General features: G+C 47.8%; 2 protein-coding genes across 2 annotated transcripts in view; both read right to left on the bottom strand.

The window, feature by feature from the left end:
• Positions 1 to 26,028, bottom strand: part of CAPN5 (calpain 5) — a 55,512-nt gene that overhangs the window by 10,680 nt on the left and 18,804 nt on the right. The window contains exons 3-4 of the mRNA XM_027741092.2: positions 9,069 to 9,200; positions 254 to 462 (exon numbers count right to left, since the gene is read on the bottom strand). Coding sequence (XP_027596893.1) covers positions 254 to 462; positions 9,069 to 9,200 — 341 coding nt within the window. The remainder of the gene's footprint in view (positions 1 to 253; positions 463 to 9,068; positions 9,201 to 26,028) is intronic.
• On the bottom strand, positions 4,235 to 5,960 carry LOC113998393 (olfactory marker protein). The gene is given in 3 exon segments (XM_027741088.1): positions 4,235 to 4,798; positions 4,800 to 4,944; positions 5,941 to 5,960. Coding segments are annotated over 3 exon segments (729 nt in total).

The following is a 26,028-nucleotide window of genomic DNA, read 5'->3' as shown; positions in this document are numbered from 1 at the left end:
GACCAAAGTAAAAGAAACCTGAAATCTCTAGGATGGGTGTTGCTTAAAGAAACATTAAAGGATATTTTGCTTTGAGGATACATTAAGGCTAGAGAAGGTGGCTTTTTTCTTAGTTTTTGTCTGTTTGAGATACATACTACTACTCCCCAGGAAAGCTGTTGTTTCCACTGCTGCAAACCAACTGATGAATGAATAGAGAGGAAAAACAGAGTGCTCATGTCCCAGTTTGTCCTGCAACTGCCTCAGTACCTACTTGGCATAAGCCTTCTCCACCAAGGCACACCAGAATTCGTTCCTGGAGTTGGAGTGGCAGTAGATGAGCTGATTGTGGAGTGTGGGCAGGCGGTCATCAATCACCACATCCAGCCACTGACCAAAACGCCAGAACTGGAAGTGGAAGATCCCAACATAGCTCTCAGGTTTCTCAGGGTTCCACTCCTGCTCCTTCCAGTCTGGGATGACCTGTGAGAGAGGAGGCACATGCACCTAAATTATTCACTTTTTTCTGGGAATAACTCTCATCCTTGAACTAATGCAGATTAATATTAAAGACAAGGAAGAATATGAGAGGAATGGATTTGCTTTCAGCCTGCTAGGGCCAGATTTTGGACCTGGTTCCTCCAACGCAGACCAGATGAATGTGTACTGGCATAGCTTAGACTCCTTGGAATTTGGAGTCCCTTGGAAGATGGAGTTAAAGATCCTCGTCCTCTTTCTTATAACACTACCCTGGGCATCGGCTGCCATCTACTTCTGTAGACAGGCTATTGGAGCAGAAGCATCCTTAGTTTGAGCAGGGATGATTGAAATATTAATCATGCCATTAGTGAGCCCTGTAAGCTCACTGGCACTGTGAGTTGTCTGGATCAATAGAAGCATAGCAGACAAAGCCATGAAAAAAAGCCACTTTTGGAGGGTTTGGTGTTTTCCAGGACTGCTAACAGCAATGTCCCAGGGTCCTTCTTGGAGAGTGCCAGGAAAGATCAGACAGTCCTCCATCAATGCCCATCAATTCCCTCCTGACTGGAGCTGATCCTAATGAATAGTCATAGAGGACCATCATGCTAATCAACTTGCTATTAATGTGGGCTTAGAAATGATCACAGCATTGATTAGAGGCAGCTTGTCAGCCAGAGTGGGTAGCAATAGCTTCCCCCTGGCTGGTTCTGAGACTTGCTGCTGCTGTCAGTGGTGGCAGGAGATAGTGGTCCTCACCATCTTCCTCCATCCCTTCACCTGGGGATGGTGCTGAGAACACCCTCCACCACTGAAGGCAGCAAAAGATGTCAGCTTTCATCCAGAGCAGGATGCAGGAGTAAGGACTGGTCATGTTTCTGCGCTGACCCAAGAGGAAATGAGAGGAGTATGATCTCCAGAGATGCTCCATGCTTGGAGAGCATGCTGTGGACCACTCATCCCAGGATCGCATTGAGTTCTGGATTCAACTTGTTTGTGTGACACTGGGGTAGTGGAGGAGACCATGTCTCCTCATTCACCCAAATGTGCTGCTTTTTGCTCAGGTGCTCCCAAAATCTGGAGTTTCAACACCCTGTAGTGGGACAAATTTGCAGTGAAAGGGCTCAGAGACGGGTAAATTGGGAGCTCAGAAACACCAGGCTCATTTCCCAAAGCTGATTTAGGGCTTTTCCCAATTTTCTTAAGAATGGCTAATTAAGAGAAAAGGTACTTGTGACCCTGAAAAAATGTTCTGATTAGAAGGAGGAATTGGTAGATGCCAAATGCTCCAAGCCTTCTGCTGGGAACTTGCCAGCTCAGGATGAGGAGGGAGGCACCCAGCTGTACCAATCTGCTGAACCATGGTACAAACTGGGATGAAATTCGCCTAGGAGATGGGACAGGGCAGTGTTTCTGAAAGCCTTTATGGGATGCTGATACTGTACAGGGAAAGTTTCAGTGACTAGTAAAAAGAGGCTCATCTTCCCTGCAGCAGAGATCACACTGCCTCCCTCACCTCCCACCCCAGCTCTAAAAGAAAGCAGGATCCACCTATGAATCATTTCCTCTTCTCTGCTCAGCTTCAAACTCCTCCACTAACCACGCAAAACTGTTCAACACTCCATGAAGCCTTTCACACAAAGACAGAAGAATGTAAATGCTCATTTTACATTTAATAGGAGATAAAAAAGAGGCTCAAAAATACCAACAGGGAGTAAAATTTGGTGGGTGTTGCTTTATTGCATGCAGGATTAGGGCAGCTTCCAAAAAGAGCATGAAGAAGACACACACGGCCTCAATCCTTAAGAGGAAACTCATTGGCTAGACTTTTATTTACCATGGTACATCAATACCCAGCAAGGTATCTGCAGCAAGAACTCTACCCCAGAAACGTAACAATGGCGTATTGTCAGACCTGGCATGCAAAAATCCCTTTGGATGTTGCCAGTGGCTCCTGTTATTTGGTCAAAAGTGGTTTGTAGCCAGGAGTTCTGCTCTGGGATGCACAAGGAGAGGTCCTCCTATGGGAAAGTCTGCCAGGACCCTAGAAGTGGGGTTGGCCAACAGTGGGTGGCCCATGCTGTGGCAGGGATGCAGGGATGCATCTACTTTTCTCTCTACTCATTGAGTCCATCATTTCTTGGGGTCTAAACAAAGATATCAGCTTCTATAGCAATGTCCATGGCATGGCTGTATGATCTGAGTGGTTGCTGAGCTTTGGTTGTGGGCAAGACTCCAAGCTCCCACCATCTCTCCAGCCAGTATCTGATCCTCCTGCTTTCCTTTTCCTCTCTGCTTGGCATAGCTTGTGCATATCATGTTGTACACTATTGTTGGGCTGGGGAGGGCATGGAGTTGCATCTCTGGAGGCTTTGAAGAAGAGGTTGGACTCTTTTGGGGTTGGTCTGCACCAGTCAGCAAGCCACGGGTACAAAGTCCCCTTGTTCTGGCCTTCTCATCACTGCTCCCTCCTTAGTTATCTTGGGAAAATCTCAGGCCAAACTTTGAGGAGCACTCACCCACAGTTGAGTGCAATCTGAGCAAAGGACCAATTGTAATAATATTTAACTCTTTCAAGGGACTTTTCTATCTGTGTGTCTCAAGAAGCTTCATTGAAGTACCTTCCACTTTTTGATGGAGGAAATGTCCAAAGTCAGTAGTTTATTCACAGTCATGGGACAAGCCAGGCACAAAACGCCCTCCTGCCCCAGTACTTATAAAGGCACCACTATCCTCTGCTCTCACACATGGCCACCCACAGACCATTCCCTGTGTTGTAGAGGGTAGGAGACACTGCTTTTCAGGGACAACAACAGCAGGTTCCTGTTCTGTGGTTTGCAAAGTGCTCTGCAACCTCATGGCTCTCTATAGGCACTTCAGAGTAAATATATTCATGGGTGCTTTAAGGACAGTACAATGTGCAAATTGGTTTTGCTCACTGCTGGCTCAGACCTGAGACTCTGCACACATACACACACACCTGCTCCAACCCATCTTGGGATCAACAAACTCCAGACAGCACAAGGCGTGCTGGAGAATCCCTCCCCGCAGTGACCCCCAGCAAGAAATGGTGGTGATGGTCAGGAAAGGGCTGGTCCAACCTCCCAGTTTGTCCAGTAGGTTTGCAATTTGCAGAATACGGCGTGTCTAAATGTACTTCAGCTTCACAGCAAAGTGGATTCTCCATGGGACTGGTCTTTGGAGACACCAAGCAGCCACAGTCGCAGCAGGAGTCACTGCAGCCTGAAAGCACTCAGAATCCTTACTAGGAGTAGAAATCCATTGCAAACAAGCCTTCCATTTTTAATGGCTAGGATGGAAACTGGAAGGTAGGGCTCTCTCCAGGGGTCTCTCCTGTTTCTAGTATGGCAAATATTTATTTTTCCACCAGGTTTTTGGTTACACAGATGCCACATTTTGAGGGCTTAGGGCAGCCTCATATTTCCATGCCAGCAAAAACCTGCACCAGCCAGACCTGGTGAATCCCTGGTGATCACAAGCACACAGTCTGATACTCCAGGCAATGTTGCAGCAAGCTCATGGCCCTCTCCTCCCCATCATTCAGACAGAGGACAGCATGTTTGGGAACATTTCTGGGCTGAAGCGCTCCAGAAGCACTGAGCTGTTCTCCACTTTATCACAAAGTCATTCCTTATTAAAAAAAAAACAACAAAAACAACAAAAAACCAAACCCACGTGAAAACTGAAGCAAGAATTGAGCTGAGAGAAGAAAAATTAAGACCGAAGCACAGCTGGAGCGAGGCTGAGCAAGAGAGTATCAGGCTTTAAAAACAATGGAGCCCTTCAGCTGAGCTGGTTCGAGATCATCGGTGAAAGCGAGGAGGAAATACATCACTTTGCGGATCTGGGCTAATTCTGCTATTCGTTCCCCAAATTCCTGGGCATCTGCCTCATTGCACTCTACCTCCTTGGCCCCTGGCTTCTTCCAGAAGATTCCTACTGGCTCCAGCAGCTGCCGGTTCATAAGGTGGGTGAGATCAGGAGTCCAGTGTTGGGAGGTGCCGGTCACTGTGACCTTTCCAGGTCTCTCCAGCTGGATGTCCCAGCGGAGGAAGCGCAATTTGTGCTGCTGGATGAAATCCACTCGGTAGATGTGTTCATTGGGATGCAGCAGCTTCTCACCATCCTGGGGCCTCATGTTTTTTTGTTGCAGGCTCTGGAATCGTAGCCTCATGCGCCAGGTGAGCTGTTCATCGCAGATGAAGGGCAGCTCAATCATCTTTGCCTCAGCTGCCATCACCTTGGCTACTCCTCTGCTACGTTCTCAGTAATGTGTGGTTCTCAAACAGGACACACAGGCAGAAAAATCTGACAAGCTCCTGGAGCTGGTGCCTCCTCTCCACGGTCTCAGCAGTGCTAGGCAACCTGGGCCAGTGACGCAAAATACCCTCCGGTTCTTCCTCTGGGTGCCCTTCCGACTTGTTTGCAGATTCTAACTGATGGTGCTGCTGTGCTGTGCTGCATAATCTATAGGGAACGGATATCTGATGTCAGCCTCCCTGGCAACCTCCCTGACAACCATGGCTCCTTATCCCAAAACAAAGGTGTGCAGCCAGGGATGCCACCTTGACAGGTCTGGGTGGCAGTAGCTTTCTCTGAGCGTAGGTTCATGGTATAATTCAGGTTGGAAGAGACTGTGGAGGGGTCTGGTCCAACCTGCAGATCAAAACAGGACTTTCTTCAGGTAAGTCGCTTGGGGCTTTGTCCAGTCTCTCTTTGAGTATCTCCATGGACAGAGTTCCCACAGCCTCTCAGGGCCCCTCTTCCAGAATCTGACCGTGCTCATGCTGAAGATAAGCTGCAGCTTGTGCTGTTGTCTTTTGTCCCCTGACTGCGCATCCCCAGCCAGAGTTTGGCTCCATCTTGTCCACACTCTCCTATCCAGGCTGGATGGGGCTCTGAGCAACCTGGGCTAGTGGAAGGTGTCACTGCCCATTGCAGGCGGGTTGGAACTAGATGATATTGAAAGTCCCTTCCAAGCCAAGCCTTTCTATGATTGTATGATTAAGTAGCTACACTCGGTAATAAGCCCCCCCTTCATCTTCCCTCCTCCTGGATGCACAAATCCACTTCCCTCCAGACCATTTTGGTGGCTTGCATGAGGCTGTGCCATCCAGAAAAATACACAAGGATCCTGAGGGACAAATTGACTATCAAATGAGTACCAAACTAACATGACCCTTGTGTCCTTTTCTGGATGGTACAGCTGGCAGGAGTCAGGCTCCGCACTGCTCCTGCAGCAGCAGGTAGGCAGCAGCACCCCAGTGTTGTTCTGCCTGCCTGGCCTGGCACAAAGTTGGAGAGAGTGCTCACAAGGGGGTTTCCCCTTTGTGTGCCCAGGAAAAGGGAACTCAGGCACAGTCTGTGCCTTAATGCTTGTCTCTGTGGGCCAGGTAGAGAAGTGGGTCCAAGATACAAGCAACCCAAACAACCTGTTTCCAAGCTCTGATGCTCTGAACCCACCTGAGTACCAGCAAGACCATCATGCTCAACCTGGAACCACCCATTCCTCAGCAATTGCTGGGCATGCCTGGACACCATCCTGTGCAACCTGCTCTGGATGAACCTGCTTTAGCAGGGCGGTTGGACTTCCCACAGACAACCTTTCTGTGATTCTGGGAAATCCAGAGCACAGTACTGTGCTGGTGGATGGGATACAGGGGCATAGTGGTGAATGCATTTCTCTTTGCAGGGTGCTGGGTAGCTCCAGGAGGCTGTGCATCCTGAAGAGAGATGTCATGCCAAGCCAAGTTCCCCTCTGCTAAGTGTCTCCATCAATGAATAAACCACAGACAGGTTTTGGGTGTGCCACAGAAAAGACATGACTCCTGCAAGCATGCTGTGGTATCTTTGGGGTATAGTGGCTGCTTTGGACTTGGAGAGCACAGGGTTTCAGCACAAAGCTTTAGACATGTTGTAGAGTCAAAGTCATTTGGGTTCTCTCTGTCCTATCTGTGATTCAGGTTGGCTTCTGCAACATGACTTATTTGCAGGGCAATTTGGGAGCTCAAACGGTTAAATGAACTCCATGAAACAGTTTTTTCTATGATGTTTTTACAAAAGGCTGTGCCAGTATTTGAACTGTCACACTTGACTCATGAACACCCACTATCACTCCAGGGGCAATCACTTTGACTTCAAGAAGAAGTCCCAAAAAGACTACCAGAAGCTGGCCTTGGCCAGACAAGCCACAGACAACAGGGACCCAAGGTGGGTCATTTTCCTAGGAATTGTCCTTCAATCACCATTCTGCTGTTACTCCTGAAGACCTTGAGGATAGAGTCCAGAAAAGTAAGAGCTACACAGACCCATCTGAAAGGACAAATGACCCTTCTGGTTGTTCTCTGAGCTCTTGCCTCACTTGTTTACTGGCTTTAAAACACCCTTAGCAAAAGCTGTTGATCCTTGGGTTTTAAAAGTTAAAAACTCCTTCAATTAACTCTGGAGACCTTTTTGAGCTGAGCTACATGTAACAATGTCATATGGATCTTGCTTGGACGGACTTGTGTCTTTTACCCCCATATGTGGTAGCAGCAGAGGAAGCAATAACCTTGTACATGGTGATGAACACACTGCAGTGGGGGTTCAGCTTCCAGGCACCATGTGATGTTCCTTCTCGGTCTTGATGACGTGCAAGATCAGCCTTCAGGGAGAAACAATAACTAACCACAGGTTGTAAAAGACCTACACAAAATGGACTTCGGGAGGTCAGTGTCCTCAGAGCCATCTGCTTGTGGTGCCCCAGCCAAGACTGCCTGGCACTCTGGAAGCCACTAAGGGGAAAGAAGACCAGATTGGGTGATGGAAATGCAGGGGTGTCTGAACCACTTGGCTTCAAAGCCTGGCCCCTGTCCTTTGTTTGTTGAGCAGTACCAATGCAACCTGTGGGAACACAGGTAAAGATCCAGACAAACCTTTAGGACAAAGTGTTGCTGGAAATTATTTAAATCCCCTCATTTTAAGGTCTTAATTTCTTTTCATAAGAGCTAGACACCTCTGAAGGTTCAAAGAAAGGGTGTCATGGAGCCAGATCACACCTAAAGACATGTAGCGTCAGCTAGGATGCAGGAATTTAGAAAACAGTTCTAAATTAAATTCCAGTACCCTGTTCCTACTCAGTGACTCACACCACACAGACATAATAGGAAACAGGGACATGGAGAGAGCAAGGTGGAAGAAAGTGTGTGAATAAAATCCACACTCAAGAGAGACAGTTTCATTGCACGAAGTGGAGCAAGGGACACTCAGAGCCTACGTTACATCCTGGTGTAGATCAGGAATACATTTCCTAGTAGCAGTGGGATACCCGGACCAAGATCCCTGGACTGACATTTCAGAGATTCTAAAGCCTGCGTCAGCATCTTTCAGCTCTTCCCAGACCATGAATGAAGACATTTTGATGTTCAGGAACAGTATCACAATTGCATGTGCAACCATACCAAGGACCAAGGGGCCCATTATTTCTGTCTCCAAGATCTCCATTAAGTAAGAAATTCTTTACTGTGAGGGTGGTGAGACCCAGGTTGCCCAGAGAAATTGTGGATGCCCCATCCCTGGGAAGTGTTCAAGGCCAGGTTGGACAGGACTTTGAGTAACCTGATCTAATGGAAGGTGTCCCTGCCTACAGCAGGGAGGTTGGAACTAAATGGTTATTAAGGTCTCTTCCAATCCATATAATTCTACGATTCTATAAAACAAACTTTTCTGAAAGAAAAGAGGAGACAGGTAAAAAAGAGCCTCTGAGAGTTAAGGACATGGAAAATGAGAAGTCACAAACACCCACAGCCAAACTGCCCTGGGAGGAAAAGCAATGCCATTGGCAAACTGAAATAATGAGGTGTCCAAAGGGACTCCACAACTGTATGGTTGGCATTTCCCAGGGCAGAGCTGGAAGTGAATGGTGAGGAGGGAGGACAACTTGCCTGCTCACCCTTGGGAGATGTCGATGCCGAGGAACAAGCTAAACAACCCTGTGCACCACCCCCCTAATGACAGCCCCAACAGTCACCACAATCACCACAGCCACCATGTGAGGAAGCCTTATGGGTTATCCAGAAGCCAAAACAGCTATCCTGTTCCTGTATGAAGAAAAACCTAGACTTTCACAGAAAATGGGGATGCTGCAAGAAATTCCTGAGCCTGGAATCCACGATCATCACAGGAAGCAGAGACTGGAAGTACCACAGCACACAGAGCAGATGCAAAGGTGTGGGGTGGAAGGAACTCTCTCAGATCTGTGGCATTAGGAGGCTGTGGGTGAAGCAGGTCTGCACACACTGGCTGCCTTTTGCAGTAAAATCTAGGAAAAAGTGCTTGGGACTTCCTGGTTTCTTGCCCTACAATGAAGCACACCTGTACCAGAGTGTGAAGTCCCCTTGCCTTGGCTTTAACAGGGTTGACATCTTCTGTAGCTGAGGACATGGTGGAGATGAGCACAGACCTTCCAAGGATGTGGCACTGAGCATCTCTTTCCTCCAATACCTCCCTGGTTGCTCCCCAGGTCTGCAGCCCCTCACTCTGGTGCAGCTCCTTGGTGGTTTTCTGGCCCACAATACATTCCCGTTGGATCCCATACGTGAAAGAACACTTACCTTCTGCCACAGAGACTCCCGAGATGCCAGGGAGGAGCAGGCAGCCACAAACCAGCAGTTCCCAACCTGGCCCTGGTGTAAGTCATGGGAGCTGATCCCGTCCACAAAGAGATGTGGATCATTGCATATTTCCTGTAGGACAGAAGAAAAACAGACACACTAGCTAAGTGAGCAGACAGGGGAATCAGGAGCAGGGTTTCTTGTCAAAGGAAAATCACCCCCTCTCTTCCTCAGACTCTACGTAAACATGACCTGCAGATTTCTACTGGCTTTGTTCATCATGCTGGTGGCAGAAGGACACTAACCTGCCTTCTGCTGTCACCAGGACATGGGCAGCATCACTACTCAAGGGACATCAAACCTACTTCCAATTCTGTATCAGTATCAGCACAGCTTTAATTATCCCTGGTAATAATGGGACACTTTCACACCATTTCAGCCCTATGCCCCATCCCCTCTTCTAAGTCACCTCTTTCAGATCTCTCTACTCTGTGACTGCTTTACAAGCTTCTCCCTCTCTTATTTTGCTGCGCAGAGCATGAGAGCATGACCCAAAAACACTGCCTCCAATACTGAAACCTGTGGATCCATCCAAAAATAAAACCCTGCAGGAACAGGGCAGAGACAGGCATTTAATGATGAATTGCAGTGCCTAAATCAGACAGTTCCCCTAGGAAAGCTCAACTCAGATTGAGGTCTCAGCCATGGCTGCAAAAAGACTAGTGTCCTTACCCAGGAGGTCTGTCCTTCCAGATCCTAGTACAGCAGATGAAAAAAATTTGGTGCCAAAAGCTTTGCAGCTGGGCCAGGAGGATAAAATGCTCATTCTGCCACCAAAACCAGGATGGTGGATTGTGCACATGCACCACGAATCGAAAAACTTGGGTAGGAGGCAGCTAGGAGAGCTCATGCCTCCAAGCACTCAGGCACTAAGCACATCAGCTTTCCTCTGCCCGGCTCCTGCCAGGCTGCCCTCCCTGCTTTGCACTGCCTCTTAGAGCCTGGCCAAGAAAGCACTTAAATAACAGAGGGTGTTAAGCACGCTTCAGGTGACACTACTCTTTTTTTAAAATATATTTTCTCCTGATCAATCCTGCTTGGAAGGTCATGTCCAGCTGGAGGCTGAGAGCAGATGGGACAGACAAAGAGCTGAAAGAATCTTTTCCCCTCTGTTACTATGTTTAATTTGAAGAGGAAAAAGGAAAAGCAGATTATCTTTCTTCCCCATATCTCCCAGTTTTTCAGGTTGGTTGCACCCAGAAAAGTATGTTCCCCCACAGACTTTGTATGTGAGGTCTTTTATTGCCTCTGCCCATAGAATCATAGGATGGTTTGGGTTGGAAGGAATCTTAAAAATCATCTAGTTCCAGTCCCTCTACTGTGGGCAGAGACACCCTCCACTAGATCAGGTTGCCCAGGGCCCCATCACAGGGAGGAAGAGGAATCATAAGCACCTCTGGCTATTCTCACCTAGCTCAGCCAGCACTGTACACCTCAAAAATAACCCAAGGTCCATCCAGAAACAAACTGAGCAGGGTCAAACCCAAGGGAGAGGTCTAATCCCCTAATGTTGTCATTGCAGGAGGTTGGGATAAGCGCTAGGGGGAGACAAGCTGCCACCATCAAAGGCAGGAACCACCTGAGCTTCTCAGCATCACTGAGCGCAGACAGGGGTGGAACAGAAGCAGTGGGGTTTAGCTTCTGTTTCATACCACCAGGCATGAAACACACAGCGGCTGGGAATGTGTCTGTCCTGCCTGTTAGTGATGGGGATGTGTGCAAGGTCAGCTCTTTGTGATCCTGCTCTGGGGTGCAGAGGCACCATGTTTGCCTCATTTGAGGAATGCACCTGTCTCTTCTGCCCCTGGGTGAATCTGCAGATTACATAAAGGAGTCACTTGGTATTACACAAACAGGCAAGAACATGAAAGCATAAGAAACATTGAACAGTTTGGGTTGGAAGGGACCTTTAAAAGGCCATCTAGTCCAACCCCCTGCAATGAGTGGGAACATCAACTGGATCAGGTTGCTCAGAGCCCTGTCCAACTTGACCTTGAATGTTTCTTTGGGATGGGCTATTGACCACCTCTCTGGGCAACTAGTACCACTGTTTTGCTACTCTCACTGTGAAAACCTTCTTCCTTATATCTAGTCTAAATCAACTCTCCTTCAGTTTAAAACCATTGCTCCTTGTCCTTTCGCAACAGACCCTGATAAAAAGTTTGTCCTCATCTTTCTTATAAGCCCCCTTTAAGTGCTGAAAGGCTGCAGTAAGGTCTACCCTGAAAGGCAGAGAGGGGCTGCCACGCTTACCTGCAGAAGGACCACACAGCACACTCAAGACCTAGGACTGAGCTTGGTCCCAGTGGACTCCCAGCGATCCTAAGCACAGAATCACCAAATCAACACAGTTATAAGGAACATCTGGATATCATCCAGTTCACCTCCCTCTATTCAAAGCAGAGTTGCCCAGGACAGCAGGTTGTACAGCAGGTTGCCCAGGACTGTGTTCAGTCAGGCTTTGAGTATGTCCAGGAATGGCGACTTCACAACTTCTCCAGAGTGAAGATTCATAGAGCCAGTAAGCTTGGGAAAGACCCCTAAGATCATGGAATCCAGCCATTAACCCAGCACTGCCAAATCTACCACTAAACCATGTCTCTGAGCACCATATCTCTACTTTTTTTGAACACTTCTAGGTATGTGATTCCACAGCTTCCATGAGCAGCCTATTTCAATGCTTGACCATCCTTTCAGTGAAGAAACTTTTCTTAATATCCGGTCCTTGCACAGGGGAAGGCAGCATTGCCTCCTTGTTCTAAGGCTGCAGAGCTGATTCCATCAGGGTAAGTCTCATCTGTGGATCAGTCTCCCCAGCAAAACCTCCTGAGAAGGTTTGCCATATTCCTTAGACTGGAGCTTCCCAATATTAAATTACTTGGATTCTTCAGACCCCACTGAAGCTACTAGGCTTCCACTCACACATTTTGGCCCTGGTCTAGACTGAGTGGCCCTCAATCCCCAGGGATGACATTCCCTGTGTGCTCTGCCTGTACTGAGGTGAGAGCAAAGGACCAAGGCACTGCTTCAGCAAGGCTGCAATTCTCCCTGGATTACACGGAGCACAGTGGGGTGCTGGTGTATGATGTAAAGCCCACTCAGAGCCATGGAGCACCATGCCCACATGCAGAGGTGGGTGATGAAGATGAGATCAGTGAGAACTAGGTCAAAAAGCCAAGAGAAACTTTGGAACATTTAGTGTTTCTTTCCAAGGAGCTTGTTCTGCAGCCCAATGGAATTGCAGGGCCTGGGGTTTGTACGTGCAAAGGGAGGAGAGAACCAGAGATGCTCTGATCAGAGAAGGTCATGACCGTGGCTTCCTCCCCTCCCTCCCATGCAACAGACAGAAACCAGGTGAGCAATAACATTTACCCAGGTGGGCACTTGTCCAAAAAACAAACATCACATCATCCTCCCAGCACCACGACCCTGAGAGAAGAGGGCGGCACACCAACGTGCGCACCCACACACACCCTGGGGGCCTTTTGGGTTCGAGCATCAGCCACCACAGACCCAGCTCAAACTGCCTCGTGGCACTTGAGGCTTCACCAAACAGTGAGTCCATTCCATTCCTTCATCTCATTACAGCCAGATTCTGTGTCCTGGCTGCTCCCAGTCTGGACACAGATGGAGAACAGCAAGGAACAGTGCAGGAAAAGCCAAAAAGCTATGGCTGCAGGGAGGCTATGACTTTGATGTGTTGCTCTTAACTCTGCCTTGGCCAAGAGAGTCATTCATGTCTCTTTACCCTCCAGGAGAACCTGTCTTAGAGAATCCCAAGAATAATAGAATCATTTAGGTTGAAAAGACCTCTAAGATCGTCAAGTTCAACCATTAACCCAGCACTTCCATGTTCACCACTAGACTATGTCCCCAAGTGCCATATCCACATGTTTTTTGAATGTTTCCAGGGATGGTTACTCCTAAGCACCATCAGAGATGATCTGCCCTCCCTAAAAGTGCCTGCTGAAATGGCTGCTGTGCTCCAGGCAACAAAATACAACTTAGAGAAAGCCTGTGTGGATGGTTCTATGGAAACATACAGCCTGATAACACAGGGAGGGCCAAAATAGTGATTCAAAGATCTGATGATTCATATCCTTCCTTCTGCAAGGGATGTGGGACAGAGGTGGAAATCGGGGCTGCGAGAGGACTTTGAGGTCCCTGTCGATGAGAGGCTGATTGCAGAGGTCTGGCTTATGGGAGCTCATATCAGGCCAGTCTGTTCCCTCCAGGTTCAGGTTATTGAAGTCCATTAAGGGAAAAAAAGACCCAATCAGTGCAATTATCTTGCACTTGCTGGTGTAATTTTGCTTCCCACCAAAAAGCACATGGGATTTCCCTTTGCTCTCCCCAATGCACACAATTTTCTTGCAAATGCATTTAAACCAGAAAATATCTTTCTTGTCTTCTCAAGTTAGACCAATTCCACACATAGTAAGGAGAAAATCACTCTCTAATTGGCATTATAATTGGTGACTGTCTTATCATAAATGTTTCCAGTTCAGGTTTTTGAGATTTAGATTCACTGGGGATCTGGATCGCATCAAGCCAGCTGTGGGGAGAGAAAAAACTATGAAGGAGGAATAACCATGGGAGATACAACATCTGCTGCATGCCAGGACCATTTTTTGCTAACAAGATTTTGCAAGGAGCAGACTAGTCTAATTGCACTGCAGAGCCTGGCTGTTTCAGAACAATGCCTTCACTTAGACTTGCAAAATCAGCAAAATAATCTATTAGCATGGCTGCGCTTCCTCCCTCCCAGGCAACGGGGAACTGAGAGGATCCTGTCTTAAATGCACTCACACAGACAAGACAGCAAGAGACACCCAAGCATGGCGAGTAACGATGACACAGCTGACACAAAGGTCCCCATGCTGCCCTGCTGCAGGTACCTGAATGGGATGTTATTTTGCAAAAAGAGGAATTAAAAAAATTTGCACCAGGGTGACAGAGGGAAGGGAAATGGGGTGAGTCTCAAATACCAGGAGGTCTGTGTTTTCAGAGAGATTATTATAGAATCACAGAATCATGGAAGGGCTTGGGTTGAAAGGGACCTTGAAGAACATCTAGTTCTGACCCCCTCTGCCATGGGCAGGGAACCTTCTACTAGACTAGATTGCTCAGAGCCCCATCCAGCCTGGCCTTGAAAACTTCCAGGGATGCAGTAGCCACAACGTCTCTGGGCAACCTGTGACAGTGTCTCACCACCCTCACTGTAAAAAATGATGTCCTTATATCTATTCTGAATCCATCCTTTTTCAGCTTAAAACCATTATCACTTGTCCTGTTGCTACAGACTCTACTAAAAATTATATCTTTGGTAGCTCAGCTTCACACACGTGAAAGGGTAGGTTTGGTTGGGAATATCTACACCCTACAGAACTGTTTGTGGGGGTTTGTACTGCCTCAGTCAGGCATCCCTAATGCTAATCCACCCACAGTATCTCAGTGTACACACATTTGTATTGTTATCAGCTTCCACGCCGTGCACAGGGGGACACTCCACCCACAGCAAACAGGACTTGCTTGTAAAGGAAGGCATCAAAAAACCACACTCCCACGAACAACTTGATTCATCTTGTATACCACAGCATCATGCCATGCCATTTATTTTGGCACCAGGAAGAGCAGGAATGGTGGCAAACAAGATCTAAAGGTCAATCTGCAGGATGTTGACAGGTCCCTCTGCAGTTTTATCTTCCGGGTATCCAAAGTACAAAGGTTACTGAAGAGGTCTCAGATAAAGCAGTGAGAAGTGGAAAGACACAAGGCGCTGAGAGAGTCCTGCACTTCCCCATGAGCAGATGGAGAGGGATAGGAAGGAAACTGACACAAGTGCAGAGACCCCAGACCCACCATTCCTGTTCCTCCCACACACACTCTCCAGCAATGCACTCACCATTGCTCAGCCAGGACTTCTTCAGTCCCTGCCCAGCCAAGACTGATGCAGAGGCTAACAGAGCCTGGCTTTTAGCATCACCACACATCCGGACACAGCTCTCCCCCGACCACCTTTCCCACACTGAGTAGTTTTTATGTGTCGGGTTGCAGAGCCACTAAGAAAAAAATTACTCCCTGAATCCCAAAAGCCCTGAGATCTGCAGATCTCAGTGCCAAAGCAGGAAAGTCTTCACACGCCTCACTGACAAACTAGAGTGTGGGATGCTCAGAGCATTGAGATGATGTGCCAAAGGTTACCCCATCCAGAAGCAGAAGTAGTCCCTCTTGGTCTCAAGTCCCAGTGCAGCCTGGTCACCACATGAGCCATCCTTCCTTTAGAAATGATGTCACCTGGCTCCTTTTCATGCTGAGCCAGCCTGACCCTTACGAGTCACACAACTACAGACTTGAGAAGTGGAGAGGACATTGAGCAGATGCAGCTTTCAGAGATGGCTCCATGTGGATCTCCTTCCCTTAAATGCCACGTAGGCATGGGCTTTAGTGAGCTACACCAGAGAGGTGGAGGAGGAGAAAAAAAATAAGCTCCCATGGCTGTTTTAACTTTAACACCCTATGACAGATATACCTCTTTGATTCACCACAGTGTGGCTGGCCACCTTCTCCCAAGTCCCACCACTCTCCATCATATCCCAGTCTTGAGCTCTCCTACAGATCTCCTTTGAACAGTGCTAATGACTTGCAGGGGGAAGAACGACCCTGGTTTGGCAGCATCGTGGGCTAAAAATACATCCATGCTCCAAAGCCTGTCCTCTCACCGTGGCCTACTGTGCTCTCAGTTGTTGCAGTGCTTCTAGTTGTGGGGTTTAACATCAACCAGAGGAACTGCTTTGGCTTGAAACTATATGCACCGGGCCCCAAACTTGGAGGTTCAGTCATGTTGGTACAAGTGAGCAACCATGACCCACAGGCATGAGCCATGAGGATGTTCCCCATGTTGTACCACTTTTGAGCCATCAGTCCCCACCTGAATGACATGTTGGTGGGTATGTGCTGGTGGAAAGGGAGGAACCTATTCAAGTAAGCCCTGCTGTGAGAAACCCCAGTATTTTGGAAGGAATGGTCCAAACCCACCCGTTTACCATAGAACTAATGTGAAATCCTGGAGCAAGCTTATGTGGCCATGAGCTCAGCTGCACCATATCTGCCTCCAAGCAATATAATTTAGCAGTTGAATACTGCCCTGCCTGAATCCCAAATCCTGTGTCTCACTGAAAGATAATCTTCTAAAACAGGATTTAGGAATCTTAATTGTGCAGGAGTATTTTGTTGGTTTTGTTTGTTTGTTTTTAATTATCATAAGAGTCAAGTTATTGATGGGAAAAGAAAGAAAATGAAGCTGCAAAGGAAAACTACCTCCACTCAGATCAAAACCTCCTAACTACTTTTCCATGGGGACACCTCCCACACCCCTTTGAGCCATACTATCCCAGGATGAGGAACTACCCTTTGGTTTGTGATTGTGTCACATTCAGAGCACAGCAGCACCTCCCTCTAAGAACAGGACTTGACCCCACCACAATCTAAATTAATCCCTGACTATGCAATGATGATGAAGAATGAGGTTGTCATGAGTTTAAGCCATTTAAAGAAGTGCCTTCTAGCCCACGCCTATTCTAGTCATTCGTACACTGGGTGTAGCCTTACAAACAGAGAAACCTCTTTATGAGAAAACCACCCTCTAAAAATGTGGACTCATGATCTTCTGTTAACTGGGAGAAGGGACATTAATTCCTATGTAACTCTGTCAGTAGCATTTGCAGCAGATCACAGTCAATATTGAACCATCCATGATCACTCTCCATTAAGGTGGTTTGTTCACCCTTTTCCTTGTTGGAGGGGAACTGGGAGGAATGCATCACCGAGCAGTGGTTTCTTCCCAAAGACCCAGAAACATTAAAGATGTGGGATACCTTGTTTTGTCTCTCTGTGAACACACAGACCACCCCCCGAGCTGCAGTTTCTTGCCTTGTTGGTCAACATAGCTCCTGCTGGCCCCAGCTATTCAGGTCCTTCACTAGGACACAGACACTGAGGTGCTGGAGTGTGCCCAGAGAAAGGCAACAGAGCTGACGAATGGTCTGGAGCACAGGCCGGATGAGGAGCAGCTTGAGGGAGCTCAGACTGTTCAGCCTGGAGAAAAGCAGGCTCAGGGGGACCTTACCACTCTCTACAACTACCTGCAAGGAGGTTGTACCCAGATGGGGGTTGGTCTCTTCTCCCAAGTAACAAGTGATAGGAAAAGAGGAAATCGCCTCAGGATGCACTGGGGGAGGTGTAGATTGACTATCATGAAAATTTTTTCCCCCAAAGGGTGCCCAGGGAAGTGGTGGAGTCCCCATCCCTGGAAGAATTCAAAAGACATGTAGATGGGGCACTTGGAGACATGGCTTAGGCGTGGACCTTGCAGTGTTAGGTTAATGGTTGGACTTGATGATCCTAGAGGACTTTTCCAACCTAAATGATTCTATGATTCTATCACCCAAATGGGACAGATGCTTCAGCTCACCCTTGCTGACCTGATTTCCTTTTGTGAGAATCTGAGCAAGCCACCACCAGCCTCAAGGAGTCGTGCTGGCTTCTCCCTGTCCCCCAGGGCCTGGTAACAGTGGCTGAAGCACCAATCTCCTCTGGGGCACCTGAGAATCCAGAGCCAAAAAGAGGGTGAAGCCAGAACTCTTGGCAAACTCCTGTGAGAGCACCATCCTGGGGTGCTTGTTTTGCCTGTACTTTCTATGACAAAGGACAGTCTGAAAGGAACACGTTGGTGGGTTTTCATAGGACATAAACATCCAGATGAGGATGTGAAGGGGTCAACAGATCACACAGCTTGGCCCTGTGCTGTGCAGGTTTGGTCCTGGCGAGCTCAACTACCAAGCGCCTGTGCTGGGTGCCAGGGCAGTGCCAACAACTCAAAGTTCTGTCCTTTCTCAAGGATGCTTTGCGCTTCCCTCCACTTCTTCCAGTGCCCCAGTTCAAGACTGTCTTGTCCATAAGGGTGCTTGGGGCAGAGCAGGGAGCTGAGCCCTGTGTCCCTACAACTGCACACGGCAGCGGGACAGGATGCACGCTGGGGAGAGACGGCCATGAGCATGGGTAGTACAGTTGAGCAGGGCAGCACCATCCCGAGGAATTAATTCCCCCATCACACAGTGTTTGAGCACACACAGGTCTAAATGATTGCATTGGGTTAAGTACCTTCGCTTAGGACAGAAATCCCACCTTACCATGCTTCCCTGCTCGGCATATTTCAGTCTGCCTCTTAAACAGGTTTGTAATCTTTGCAGAGCTTTTGGGGCAGTATTTGCACAGTCTCTGTGTTAAATTATATATATCAGAGGAGAAACAATGCCATTCTGCTCACTGCCAAATTGCGTTGGGGGTTTTATTTTAAAAAGGGACGACTTAGAGAATTTTAATGTTCTGTACAAATAATTCAGATGGTGTCAGGTTGTTTGGCAGCAAGAGAAGGACAAGCCCTTGCCCTGGGGTGTTTGCAAAGGCAGACGTTCACTGCATTTATTCATCCACAGTCAACCCATTGATACTCCTGGACTGGACAGGAATCTAGGCTGTGCTGAGCAAGGCAAGAAGGAAAGGTGATGGAGAGAGGGGTGGCATCTGTTTCTCTACAGGTGTAGGTATCCCTCTGCCCCAACCACATGTGCATTGCAGGGTTACTATAGAGAATAATGGAATCACAGAAAAAAACTGAGTTGGAAAGGACTTTTAAAGATCATCTAGTCCAACCACCCTGAAATGAGCAGGGACATCTTCAACTAGATACATTTAAAGAGATTGGAAATACAGAAGCAAGAGAGTATGCCCAAAGTTTCAAGGGGTGTATGTTGAAGCTACGTAATTCAATCCCCCCAAAAAAATTGCAAATCCTAAGTTGGGGACTGGACTTTAGAGCAAGTGATCCATAGCCACAGTGGATTTTCCTCTCCTGGAAAAACAAAACCAGATCACGCTTAGAGGAAGTAAGTCAAGTTTAGTTCAACGGGGAGTTAATTCAAGGAAGTGCTGTGAACTCGTTACACAGAAATCAGACAATGCATGGTGAAGTGTTCCTTCTGGCTTAAGATTTGACAGACCAAGGAAATGGCTCCATTTCTGCTCCACAGGCAGGGTCAGTCCAGCTGTCATTCTCCCACCAGCACTTCCTTCTATTTGCTTTTTTCTTTAACCCCTTCTTGCAGCAGCTGGACTCGGCCCTCAGTTTTACTGCACTTCATGTTTTATTTTCCTTCTGCAAGAGGCAGCACCATGCCTGATGGAGTCTTTGCAAGGGCATGGGCAAAAGACACTTCCTCCAGCAGGCCTGAGCTTGCCCTTAACACAGGCAAATCACCCCAAAATCCCATCCTCTCTCAGAGGCCAAAAATTAGAGCTCACAGGTGGTGCAGAAACTCCCAGCTCACACCAAGATTAAAAGCCTCGGCTGATCCAGGGTGTCAGTCGAGCTCTGGGGCTGCTAACATAAGAAGGACACGGACTTGATGGAGCAAGTCCAGACCATAAAGATGATCAGAGGGCTGGAGTACCTTTGCTGTGGAGACAGACTGACAGAGCTAGGGTTGTTCAGCCTGGAGAAGAGAAGGCTCTGGGGAGACCTTAGAGCTCCTTCCAGTGCCTAAAGAAGATCCAAGAGAGATGGAGACGGACTTTGACAAGGGTGTGGAGTGACAGGGCAAGGGGGAATGGCTTTAAACTGAAAGAGATCAGGTTTAGGTTTGATACTAGAAAGAAGCTCTTTCCTGCAAAGGTGGTGACGCACTGGCACAGGTTACTGGGGATGCCTCATCCCCAGGCCAGGTTTGATAGGGCTTTGAGTCTCGAGGAATACATTCAGTGCAGTAGCTTGGGGTGCAGCTGCAGTGCAAGGTACAGGTTGAGCTCTGGGCAGTTGGAGCCAGAGCTGAAGATAAGAGGTGAACAGCTGACTCTGAGCATAACAAAGGGCCCGGGGACCTGTGGCCCAGACAGATGACAGGGCAGGAGCCAAGGATTCCAGACTTTCAACCCTTTAGACTGTGAGGGTATAAAAACACAGGGTTTCCTTTGTTCAGGGTACCTCCTTGGAGGCACCCACCTCGAGGCATTATTCTATTACTGCACCATGATTAAATTATTTTAAGGATCCAGATGTCTGAGATAGTCTCTGCTATGGGAAACCTGCGGTGGAGGCAGTAAGGAAACCTGGTCTGACTGTGTGAGTGTGGTGAACGTAGGGAGTCAAGCGGGGCACCCATTGGCTCATTGGAGCCACTCTCTAAGAAGGGATTTCAGTCCCAGCTCAGGTGTTTCAAGTGTGACTGACAGAGTGGCTTCTGGATAGTCAGACAGGAAAGTTTCCTTAACATTGAGCAACCAGGTCTAGTGGAAGGTGTCTCTGCCCACGGTAGGGAAGTTGGACTGAGGGGATCTTGAAAGCAAACCATTCTGTGATTTCACGATAACTAGCTCTGCCTGTAGAATGTGCCCCTCCAGCACCCCAGAGCCCATTCTGGGAGGATTTGCACCATTCCCTCCCAGGGAGCTCAGAAAGCAGTGGATGGATCCTATGGGCTCCTTTCTGTAACACCCTCTGCTATTCCCCATTACTAATACAGTAATTTCTTGACAATGACATGCAGTTGCACTTAGAAGCACACAATGAATCTAATCTATGTTAGATTCTGTTTACTGTAGCTTTTGCTTTTAAGGCCATGCCCTTCTGATGCCAAGGACAGAGCAGACTGGCTGGCAATTTCTTATCAAAGGCTGCAATGAGCCACACTCAATGTTGGGCAACTTATCAACCCGTCCTCACTGGGACTAAGGGGAGAGTGTGTTTGCCTGGCTCTATGGGGCCGTGGCCCTGGGAGGATCCACCAAGTCCTGCTGGAATGCAGCCAGGGGTCAGCAGCACATCTAATGAGAGTAGAGATCCTTTAAAATAAGAAAAATAATAACAATAAATTTCTTGTTTATCTTGAGAGATGGGGGGAGCCTACGAATGGCTTAAAAATGTAAAAACAAGGTCAATTCCGAGATTGCATTAAATGATGACCAAATCCCTTCCTGGCAAGGAGCAACCAGACTGGCAATCAGCTCCAGTTTTACTGAAAACAGTAGATAAATTAACAGGCGAGCGGCTTATAAATTCTTAAGCTGAGAAATGCAAAAGTCTGGAAGGATTTCAACTCCTTTGATGGACCACAGACAGATGAAAGACTATTCAGAGGAGATGATCCCTCAGTCAATCCAGCAGCACAGAGGAGCCCCAGCATCAGTGCTAACCCCAAGCATTTTTTGGGCAGGACTAAAACTGAGACAGGCCAAGGCACTGCAAAAAGCTGAGCAAAGACATCCCTGGAGTGCAGAGGTTAGTATTTTAGTCTTTCTGCTGGAAAACCTCCAAATAGGACACCAGAAGGTTTTTGCACCCAATGACCATTGCCAGTTTAATTGCCTCCACGGTGAGCTTCAAGTGAGTTCTCAGAGCAAAGAACTGCAAGAACTTATCCTCTGTCTTCCCCATTATCTTTACTATTGTGTTTTTGCCAGCTTCCCAGCCTGTACTATCCTCTGGGGAAAAGACCTTTTAATGCAGAAACTTGAGGGCAGGGAAGTGCTGGTCCTGCTTTTAGTGAATTAGTTCACTGACTCCTTTCCCCTTCCAGGAAATCCTCATGGGGATTGATTGTATAATCCTCATTCAGCAAGCAAAAAGAGCTAAGTGCTTAATAATGTAAAGAAAAGTAGAGCTAAGAGATACTCTCCCTTCCTGCAGCACCTCCTCCAAACACAACAGCATCTAATTGAGGATACAATGGACATAATGCATCCTGCATGATAGGACAAGGGGGAATGGCTTTAAGCTGAATGAGGACAGATTTAGATTAGATATTAGGAAGAAATTCTTTATTGTGAGGGTGGTGAGGCACTGGAACAGGTTGCACTGAGAAGCTGTGGCTGCCCCATCCCTTGAAGTGTTCAAGGCCAGATTAGATGGGGCTCTGAGCAACCTGGTCTAGTGGAAGATGTCCGTGCCCATGGTAGTGTGGGTTGGGACTAGAGGATATTTAAAATCCCTTCCAACCCAAACCATTCTGTGATTCTATGAATTAACAAAGCCCCTATACACAAGTCAGGATAGATACATGCCAGGACAGCAGGGAAATGGCTATTAAAAAGTCCTATTTTCTTGGTTTCTAAAACAAGATTCCTCTTGTCTGTCTATAAAAAAGCCCCAGGGCTGTGACTGAGAACATCCCTCCCCAGTGTCACAGTAGGGGTGAAAATGCCATGGCCCTACTGCCCTAAGTCCTCCTGCTTCCCACAACCATCCCCAAAATACCTGGCCTGTCTGTCTCCCCCAAAACTCTGCTGACTCTAAGGCTTTCCCCTCCAAATGACATTGCCTTCATCCAGATAAAATAATGTTACCCTTTAGCAAGAATGTACCTTTATGCTCTTTAATCAGTGACAACTTCCCTTGACAATTAATTCCTGCAGAGATAATCTGGTGCTTGCAAGTAAATATTGGAGACAGATAAAAATACTGAGAAACAGGTATGGAGGACAAAACGCCTCCCCTGAAGATGGGAGGGTGTAGACTTCATCCAAGAGTTTCTCTGGTGGTTTCAATCAGCCAGGTTTGAACTCACAGTGCAGAGATTCAGCTCAGGTTCAACCATCACCACACCTCACCTTGAGCCACCCAGTCACTGTGACAACAGCCTGCCTGGAAACCCTCCTCATGCTTTGTCACAGCTTCTCTTTACAGCACCTTTGGCACAGCTTGATGCTGAGTTCCCACCTGGTCCCCTCCAAGCGTCTTTGGGATCTCATGTCACAACCACTCAGCATCTTAGGGATGACTATAAGGTGCTTCTGCAAGGTCCTGCAGCACACTGCTGTGGACAGGAATACACTCAGCACACAGCAGCCCACCCGCCTCCCAGAACACAGAGGAAAAAAATTTCTCCAGATTCAACCTTGCTCCCTGGGAAGAGCTAAAGGACGACAGCATGCAGCTCATGTGGTTCAACATCACACTTGTGCCTGAGGTAAGCCTCCCACCAGGCTTCAGTTGCTTCCCACAGGTGTACAAATTTGTCCTGGCTGGTGACCAGTCCCAGCAGTCCCAGTCATAGCTTGATGGGCTGAACCTAAACCAAGTGGCCCCCCTTGATGCAGAGAGAAAGCAAGCCCTGGATAAGGCCCAGGGGTACTAAAGACCCTAACTGAACTCTGTACCAATCTCATGGCAACACTGGAAGCATCCTGTATCCAAGGAGAGAGTTTGGGACAGTGATGATTAGAAGAGATTAACTCTTTTCCCACTGGGTAGATGAGTCTCTTCCACACCTTAGACCATCACTGTTTTTTCCACAGGGGATCAGCAGACACAGCAGGTGCTCCAGATCTCCCTTATTTCTGCCACCATTGTGCATCTCATCCAGCCCCATCTCCTTGTATCCATGCCACCCCTCTCTAATTACCCACCTTCCAAACACCCAGATCAGCTGACCCAATGTACAGACCAAACCTCCTGCTCCCAACGGTGCAATGCCAGCATTCCTGTCCCAAAAAGGGAGGGCAAAACTCTGAGCTTGAGGATCAGGTTGAGATGTCCACTGGGAGTGGTACTACTTGCCTGAATACAGATCTCCCTCTCCTTCACATAGCAGCAGGCAGAGCACGAGGGAAAGGAGTTTCAAGCAAGGTGTTGGGATTTGGGCTTAGTCCAAAAAGCTCTGTTTCATTTCTAATGCAATAGCTGAGTGCTGCTGCCAAAAGGAGCCGCTGATGCTGACTTAGTGAGCTCCAAAATCTGTTTTGGCTCAGCAACCAGCAGCCACTCTTGTTTTTAAGTGGATTCACTAAAACAAGGCTCTTCAGGACCCCCTTCCCAGCTCAGGCTGATGCTGTGGCTTCCTTCCCTCCAAAACATCCCAGTAATTAGCTTTCTGGCTTCTCTGTGTTGCATCACGAAGACGTCCAGCAAACAACCACCAAAGCCAAAACCTGATTAGAGGGCTCAAACAGCTGCTCCCTCTGCAAAGATCTGGCATCCAGAGCAGGGCTGGAGGCCAGAGAAAGCAGGGAGGGAGGGAGGACACCCCGCTGGAAAGAATAAGGCCGAGCCCATTCCAGGAAAGGCTGCAGTGCCGGATGCAGGAAGAAGTTGAAGCAAAACAGCCTGACCAGGGAAGGGATCAGAGCTGTTCCTCAGTCTCCTCTTTTCCCCTCTGCCCAGGAAAACCTCAAACAAAAGGAAGAGCACTGAAGAGATAGGGAGTTTTTTTTGTTTATTGTTTTTTTTTCACCAAAGCAGCCTCAGGCTTTGGGAGTACATGGAGGAGCAGAAAGGATGAGGGAAGGATGGTTGGGAAGAAAGGGATGCATACACAAGGGATGGACTGTTTAGATCCATACTAGTGCCATGTAAGTATATGGAAATGAGATCCTGCCTGTGCCAAAGCACATTCCCAGCATCCCAGTGAGTTCACTACAATTACTTTTCACACGGAAGCCTGAAAAATCATAGAATGGTTTGGGTTGGAAAGGATCTTAAAGATCATCTAGTTCCAATGTCCCTGTTGTAGGCAGGGACACCTTCCGGTAGACCAGGTTGCTCAAAGCCCCATCCAGCCTGGCCTTGAACACTTCCAGGGATAGGGCATCCACAACTTCTCTGGGCAAAACTTATCACCTATGTCTCACTTCTTTCCACAGATCACAAGTGACAACTTTTCCAAGAAAGCAAGTGGTTGTTTTTAATAGTTGACAGCTTTTATTTCCACTCTCCACCCACTCTTTTCTCACAGCAAAGCCAGAGACACGATGAGCTCTTATGTTTTAGCAGACAGTTTGTGCTGAAACTCTCCAAAACAAGCTATGGCCATGGCCTTGAGAGATAGAAGTGTGTACACACCATCCTCTCCCTGCAGACAGTCTCCCTGGGACTGGAGACTCCATTTCTGGGTCAGGAAATCCCCAAAACAGTGTGTGCCAAATGCATGGAGTACCACTGCTTGTTTTTTTCTGAACAAGAATTTACCGTGATTGCCTAAGGGAAGATTTGCTGGTTGTAATAGAAAGCAGATGCTGTAGGGACTTAGTGTAGTTTAATAACTGCATTGTGCCCTTAGCACACAAGCAGAACAGTTGATTTGAACTTCATGGACATTTTGGACCCTACTGAACCCTGCATTAAATTGGAAAAGCTGATGGTGCTTCCCAGCTTTCTTGCAGACAGCAAATTGGTGAGATATCAAGATTCCTGATACCCAGAGGTACTACTTTTGCTTTCCTGCAGAAGACTGCCCAGACTTTTTTCTGGGCTCTCTCCCTTAGAGAACCAGTATGAATTCAGGTACAATTGGGTCCAGCAACTAAAAATGTCACTTTGCATTGTCTGGCTGGCAGAAAGCAGTTCTGTGAAATTCAGTTACTTTTGCTGAGATGAAAAGTTGAGAGAAAGAACCTAGAGAAACGTTTTAGAGAAAGAGGCTTCTGGGAAACTTCAGCAGTAAACAGAGCAGGTGTGAACTCAATTTCTTTTTTTTTTTTAATGGTGATTTTGTGGTCAAGACAGCTGGGCAGGTCTGATCAAACAATCCTACCAAAGAGCATCATCAGTGAGTCTGCTACTGCTCAGCATGTATGCCTTCTGGTGTCAAAACTGCTGGCAAAGTTCCCTTTGTCTGGTGCAGAGGCAGCAAAACAGGGACCACCTACATGTCTAGTTATGCACACAGGACCTTGCTGGCATGTGGGACCCACTTCCAGCCTCTGTTCCCACTGCCAGCCCATGCCAGAAAGAGCCCCTGCTCAACCATCCTCTGCTAATTGCTTTAACTTTAAGGGTCCTTTCCTACCTAAACCGTTCTATGATCCTATGAAACTGCAGAGCTGGGTGGTTGCAAGAAGCTTGAATTCA

This window comes from Pipra filicauda, unplaced genomic scaffold (assembly GCF_003945595.2).
Source record: "Pipra filicauda isolate LSUMZ 115617 unplaced genomic scaffold, ASM394559v2 scaffold183_size1465899_pilon, whole genome shotgun sequence".
NCBI classification, from domain to species: Eukaryota; Metazoa; Chordata; class Aves; order Passeriformes; family Pipridae; genus Pipra; species Pipra filicauda.
The sequence above is the reverse complement of the archived record's forward strand: the minus strand, read 5'-3'. Positions and strand labels throughout refer to the sequence as shown.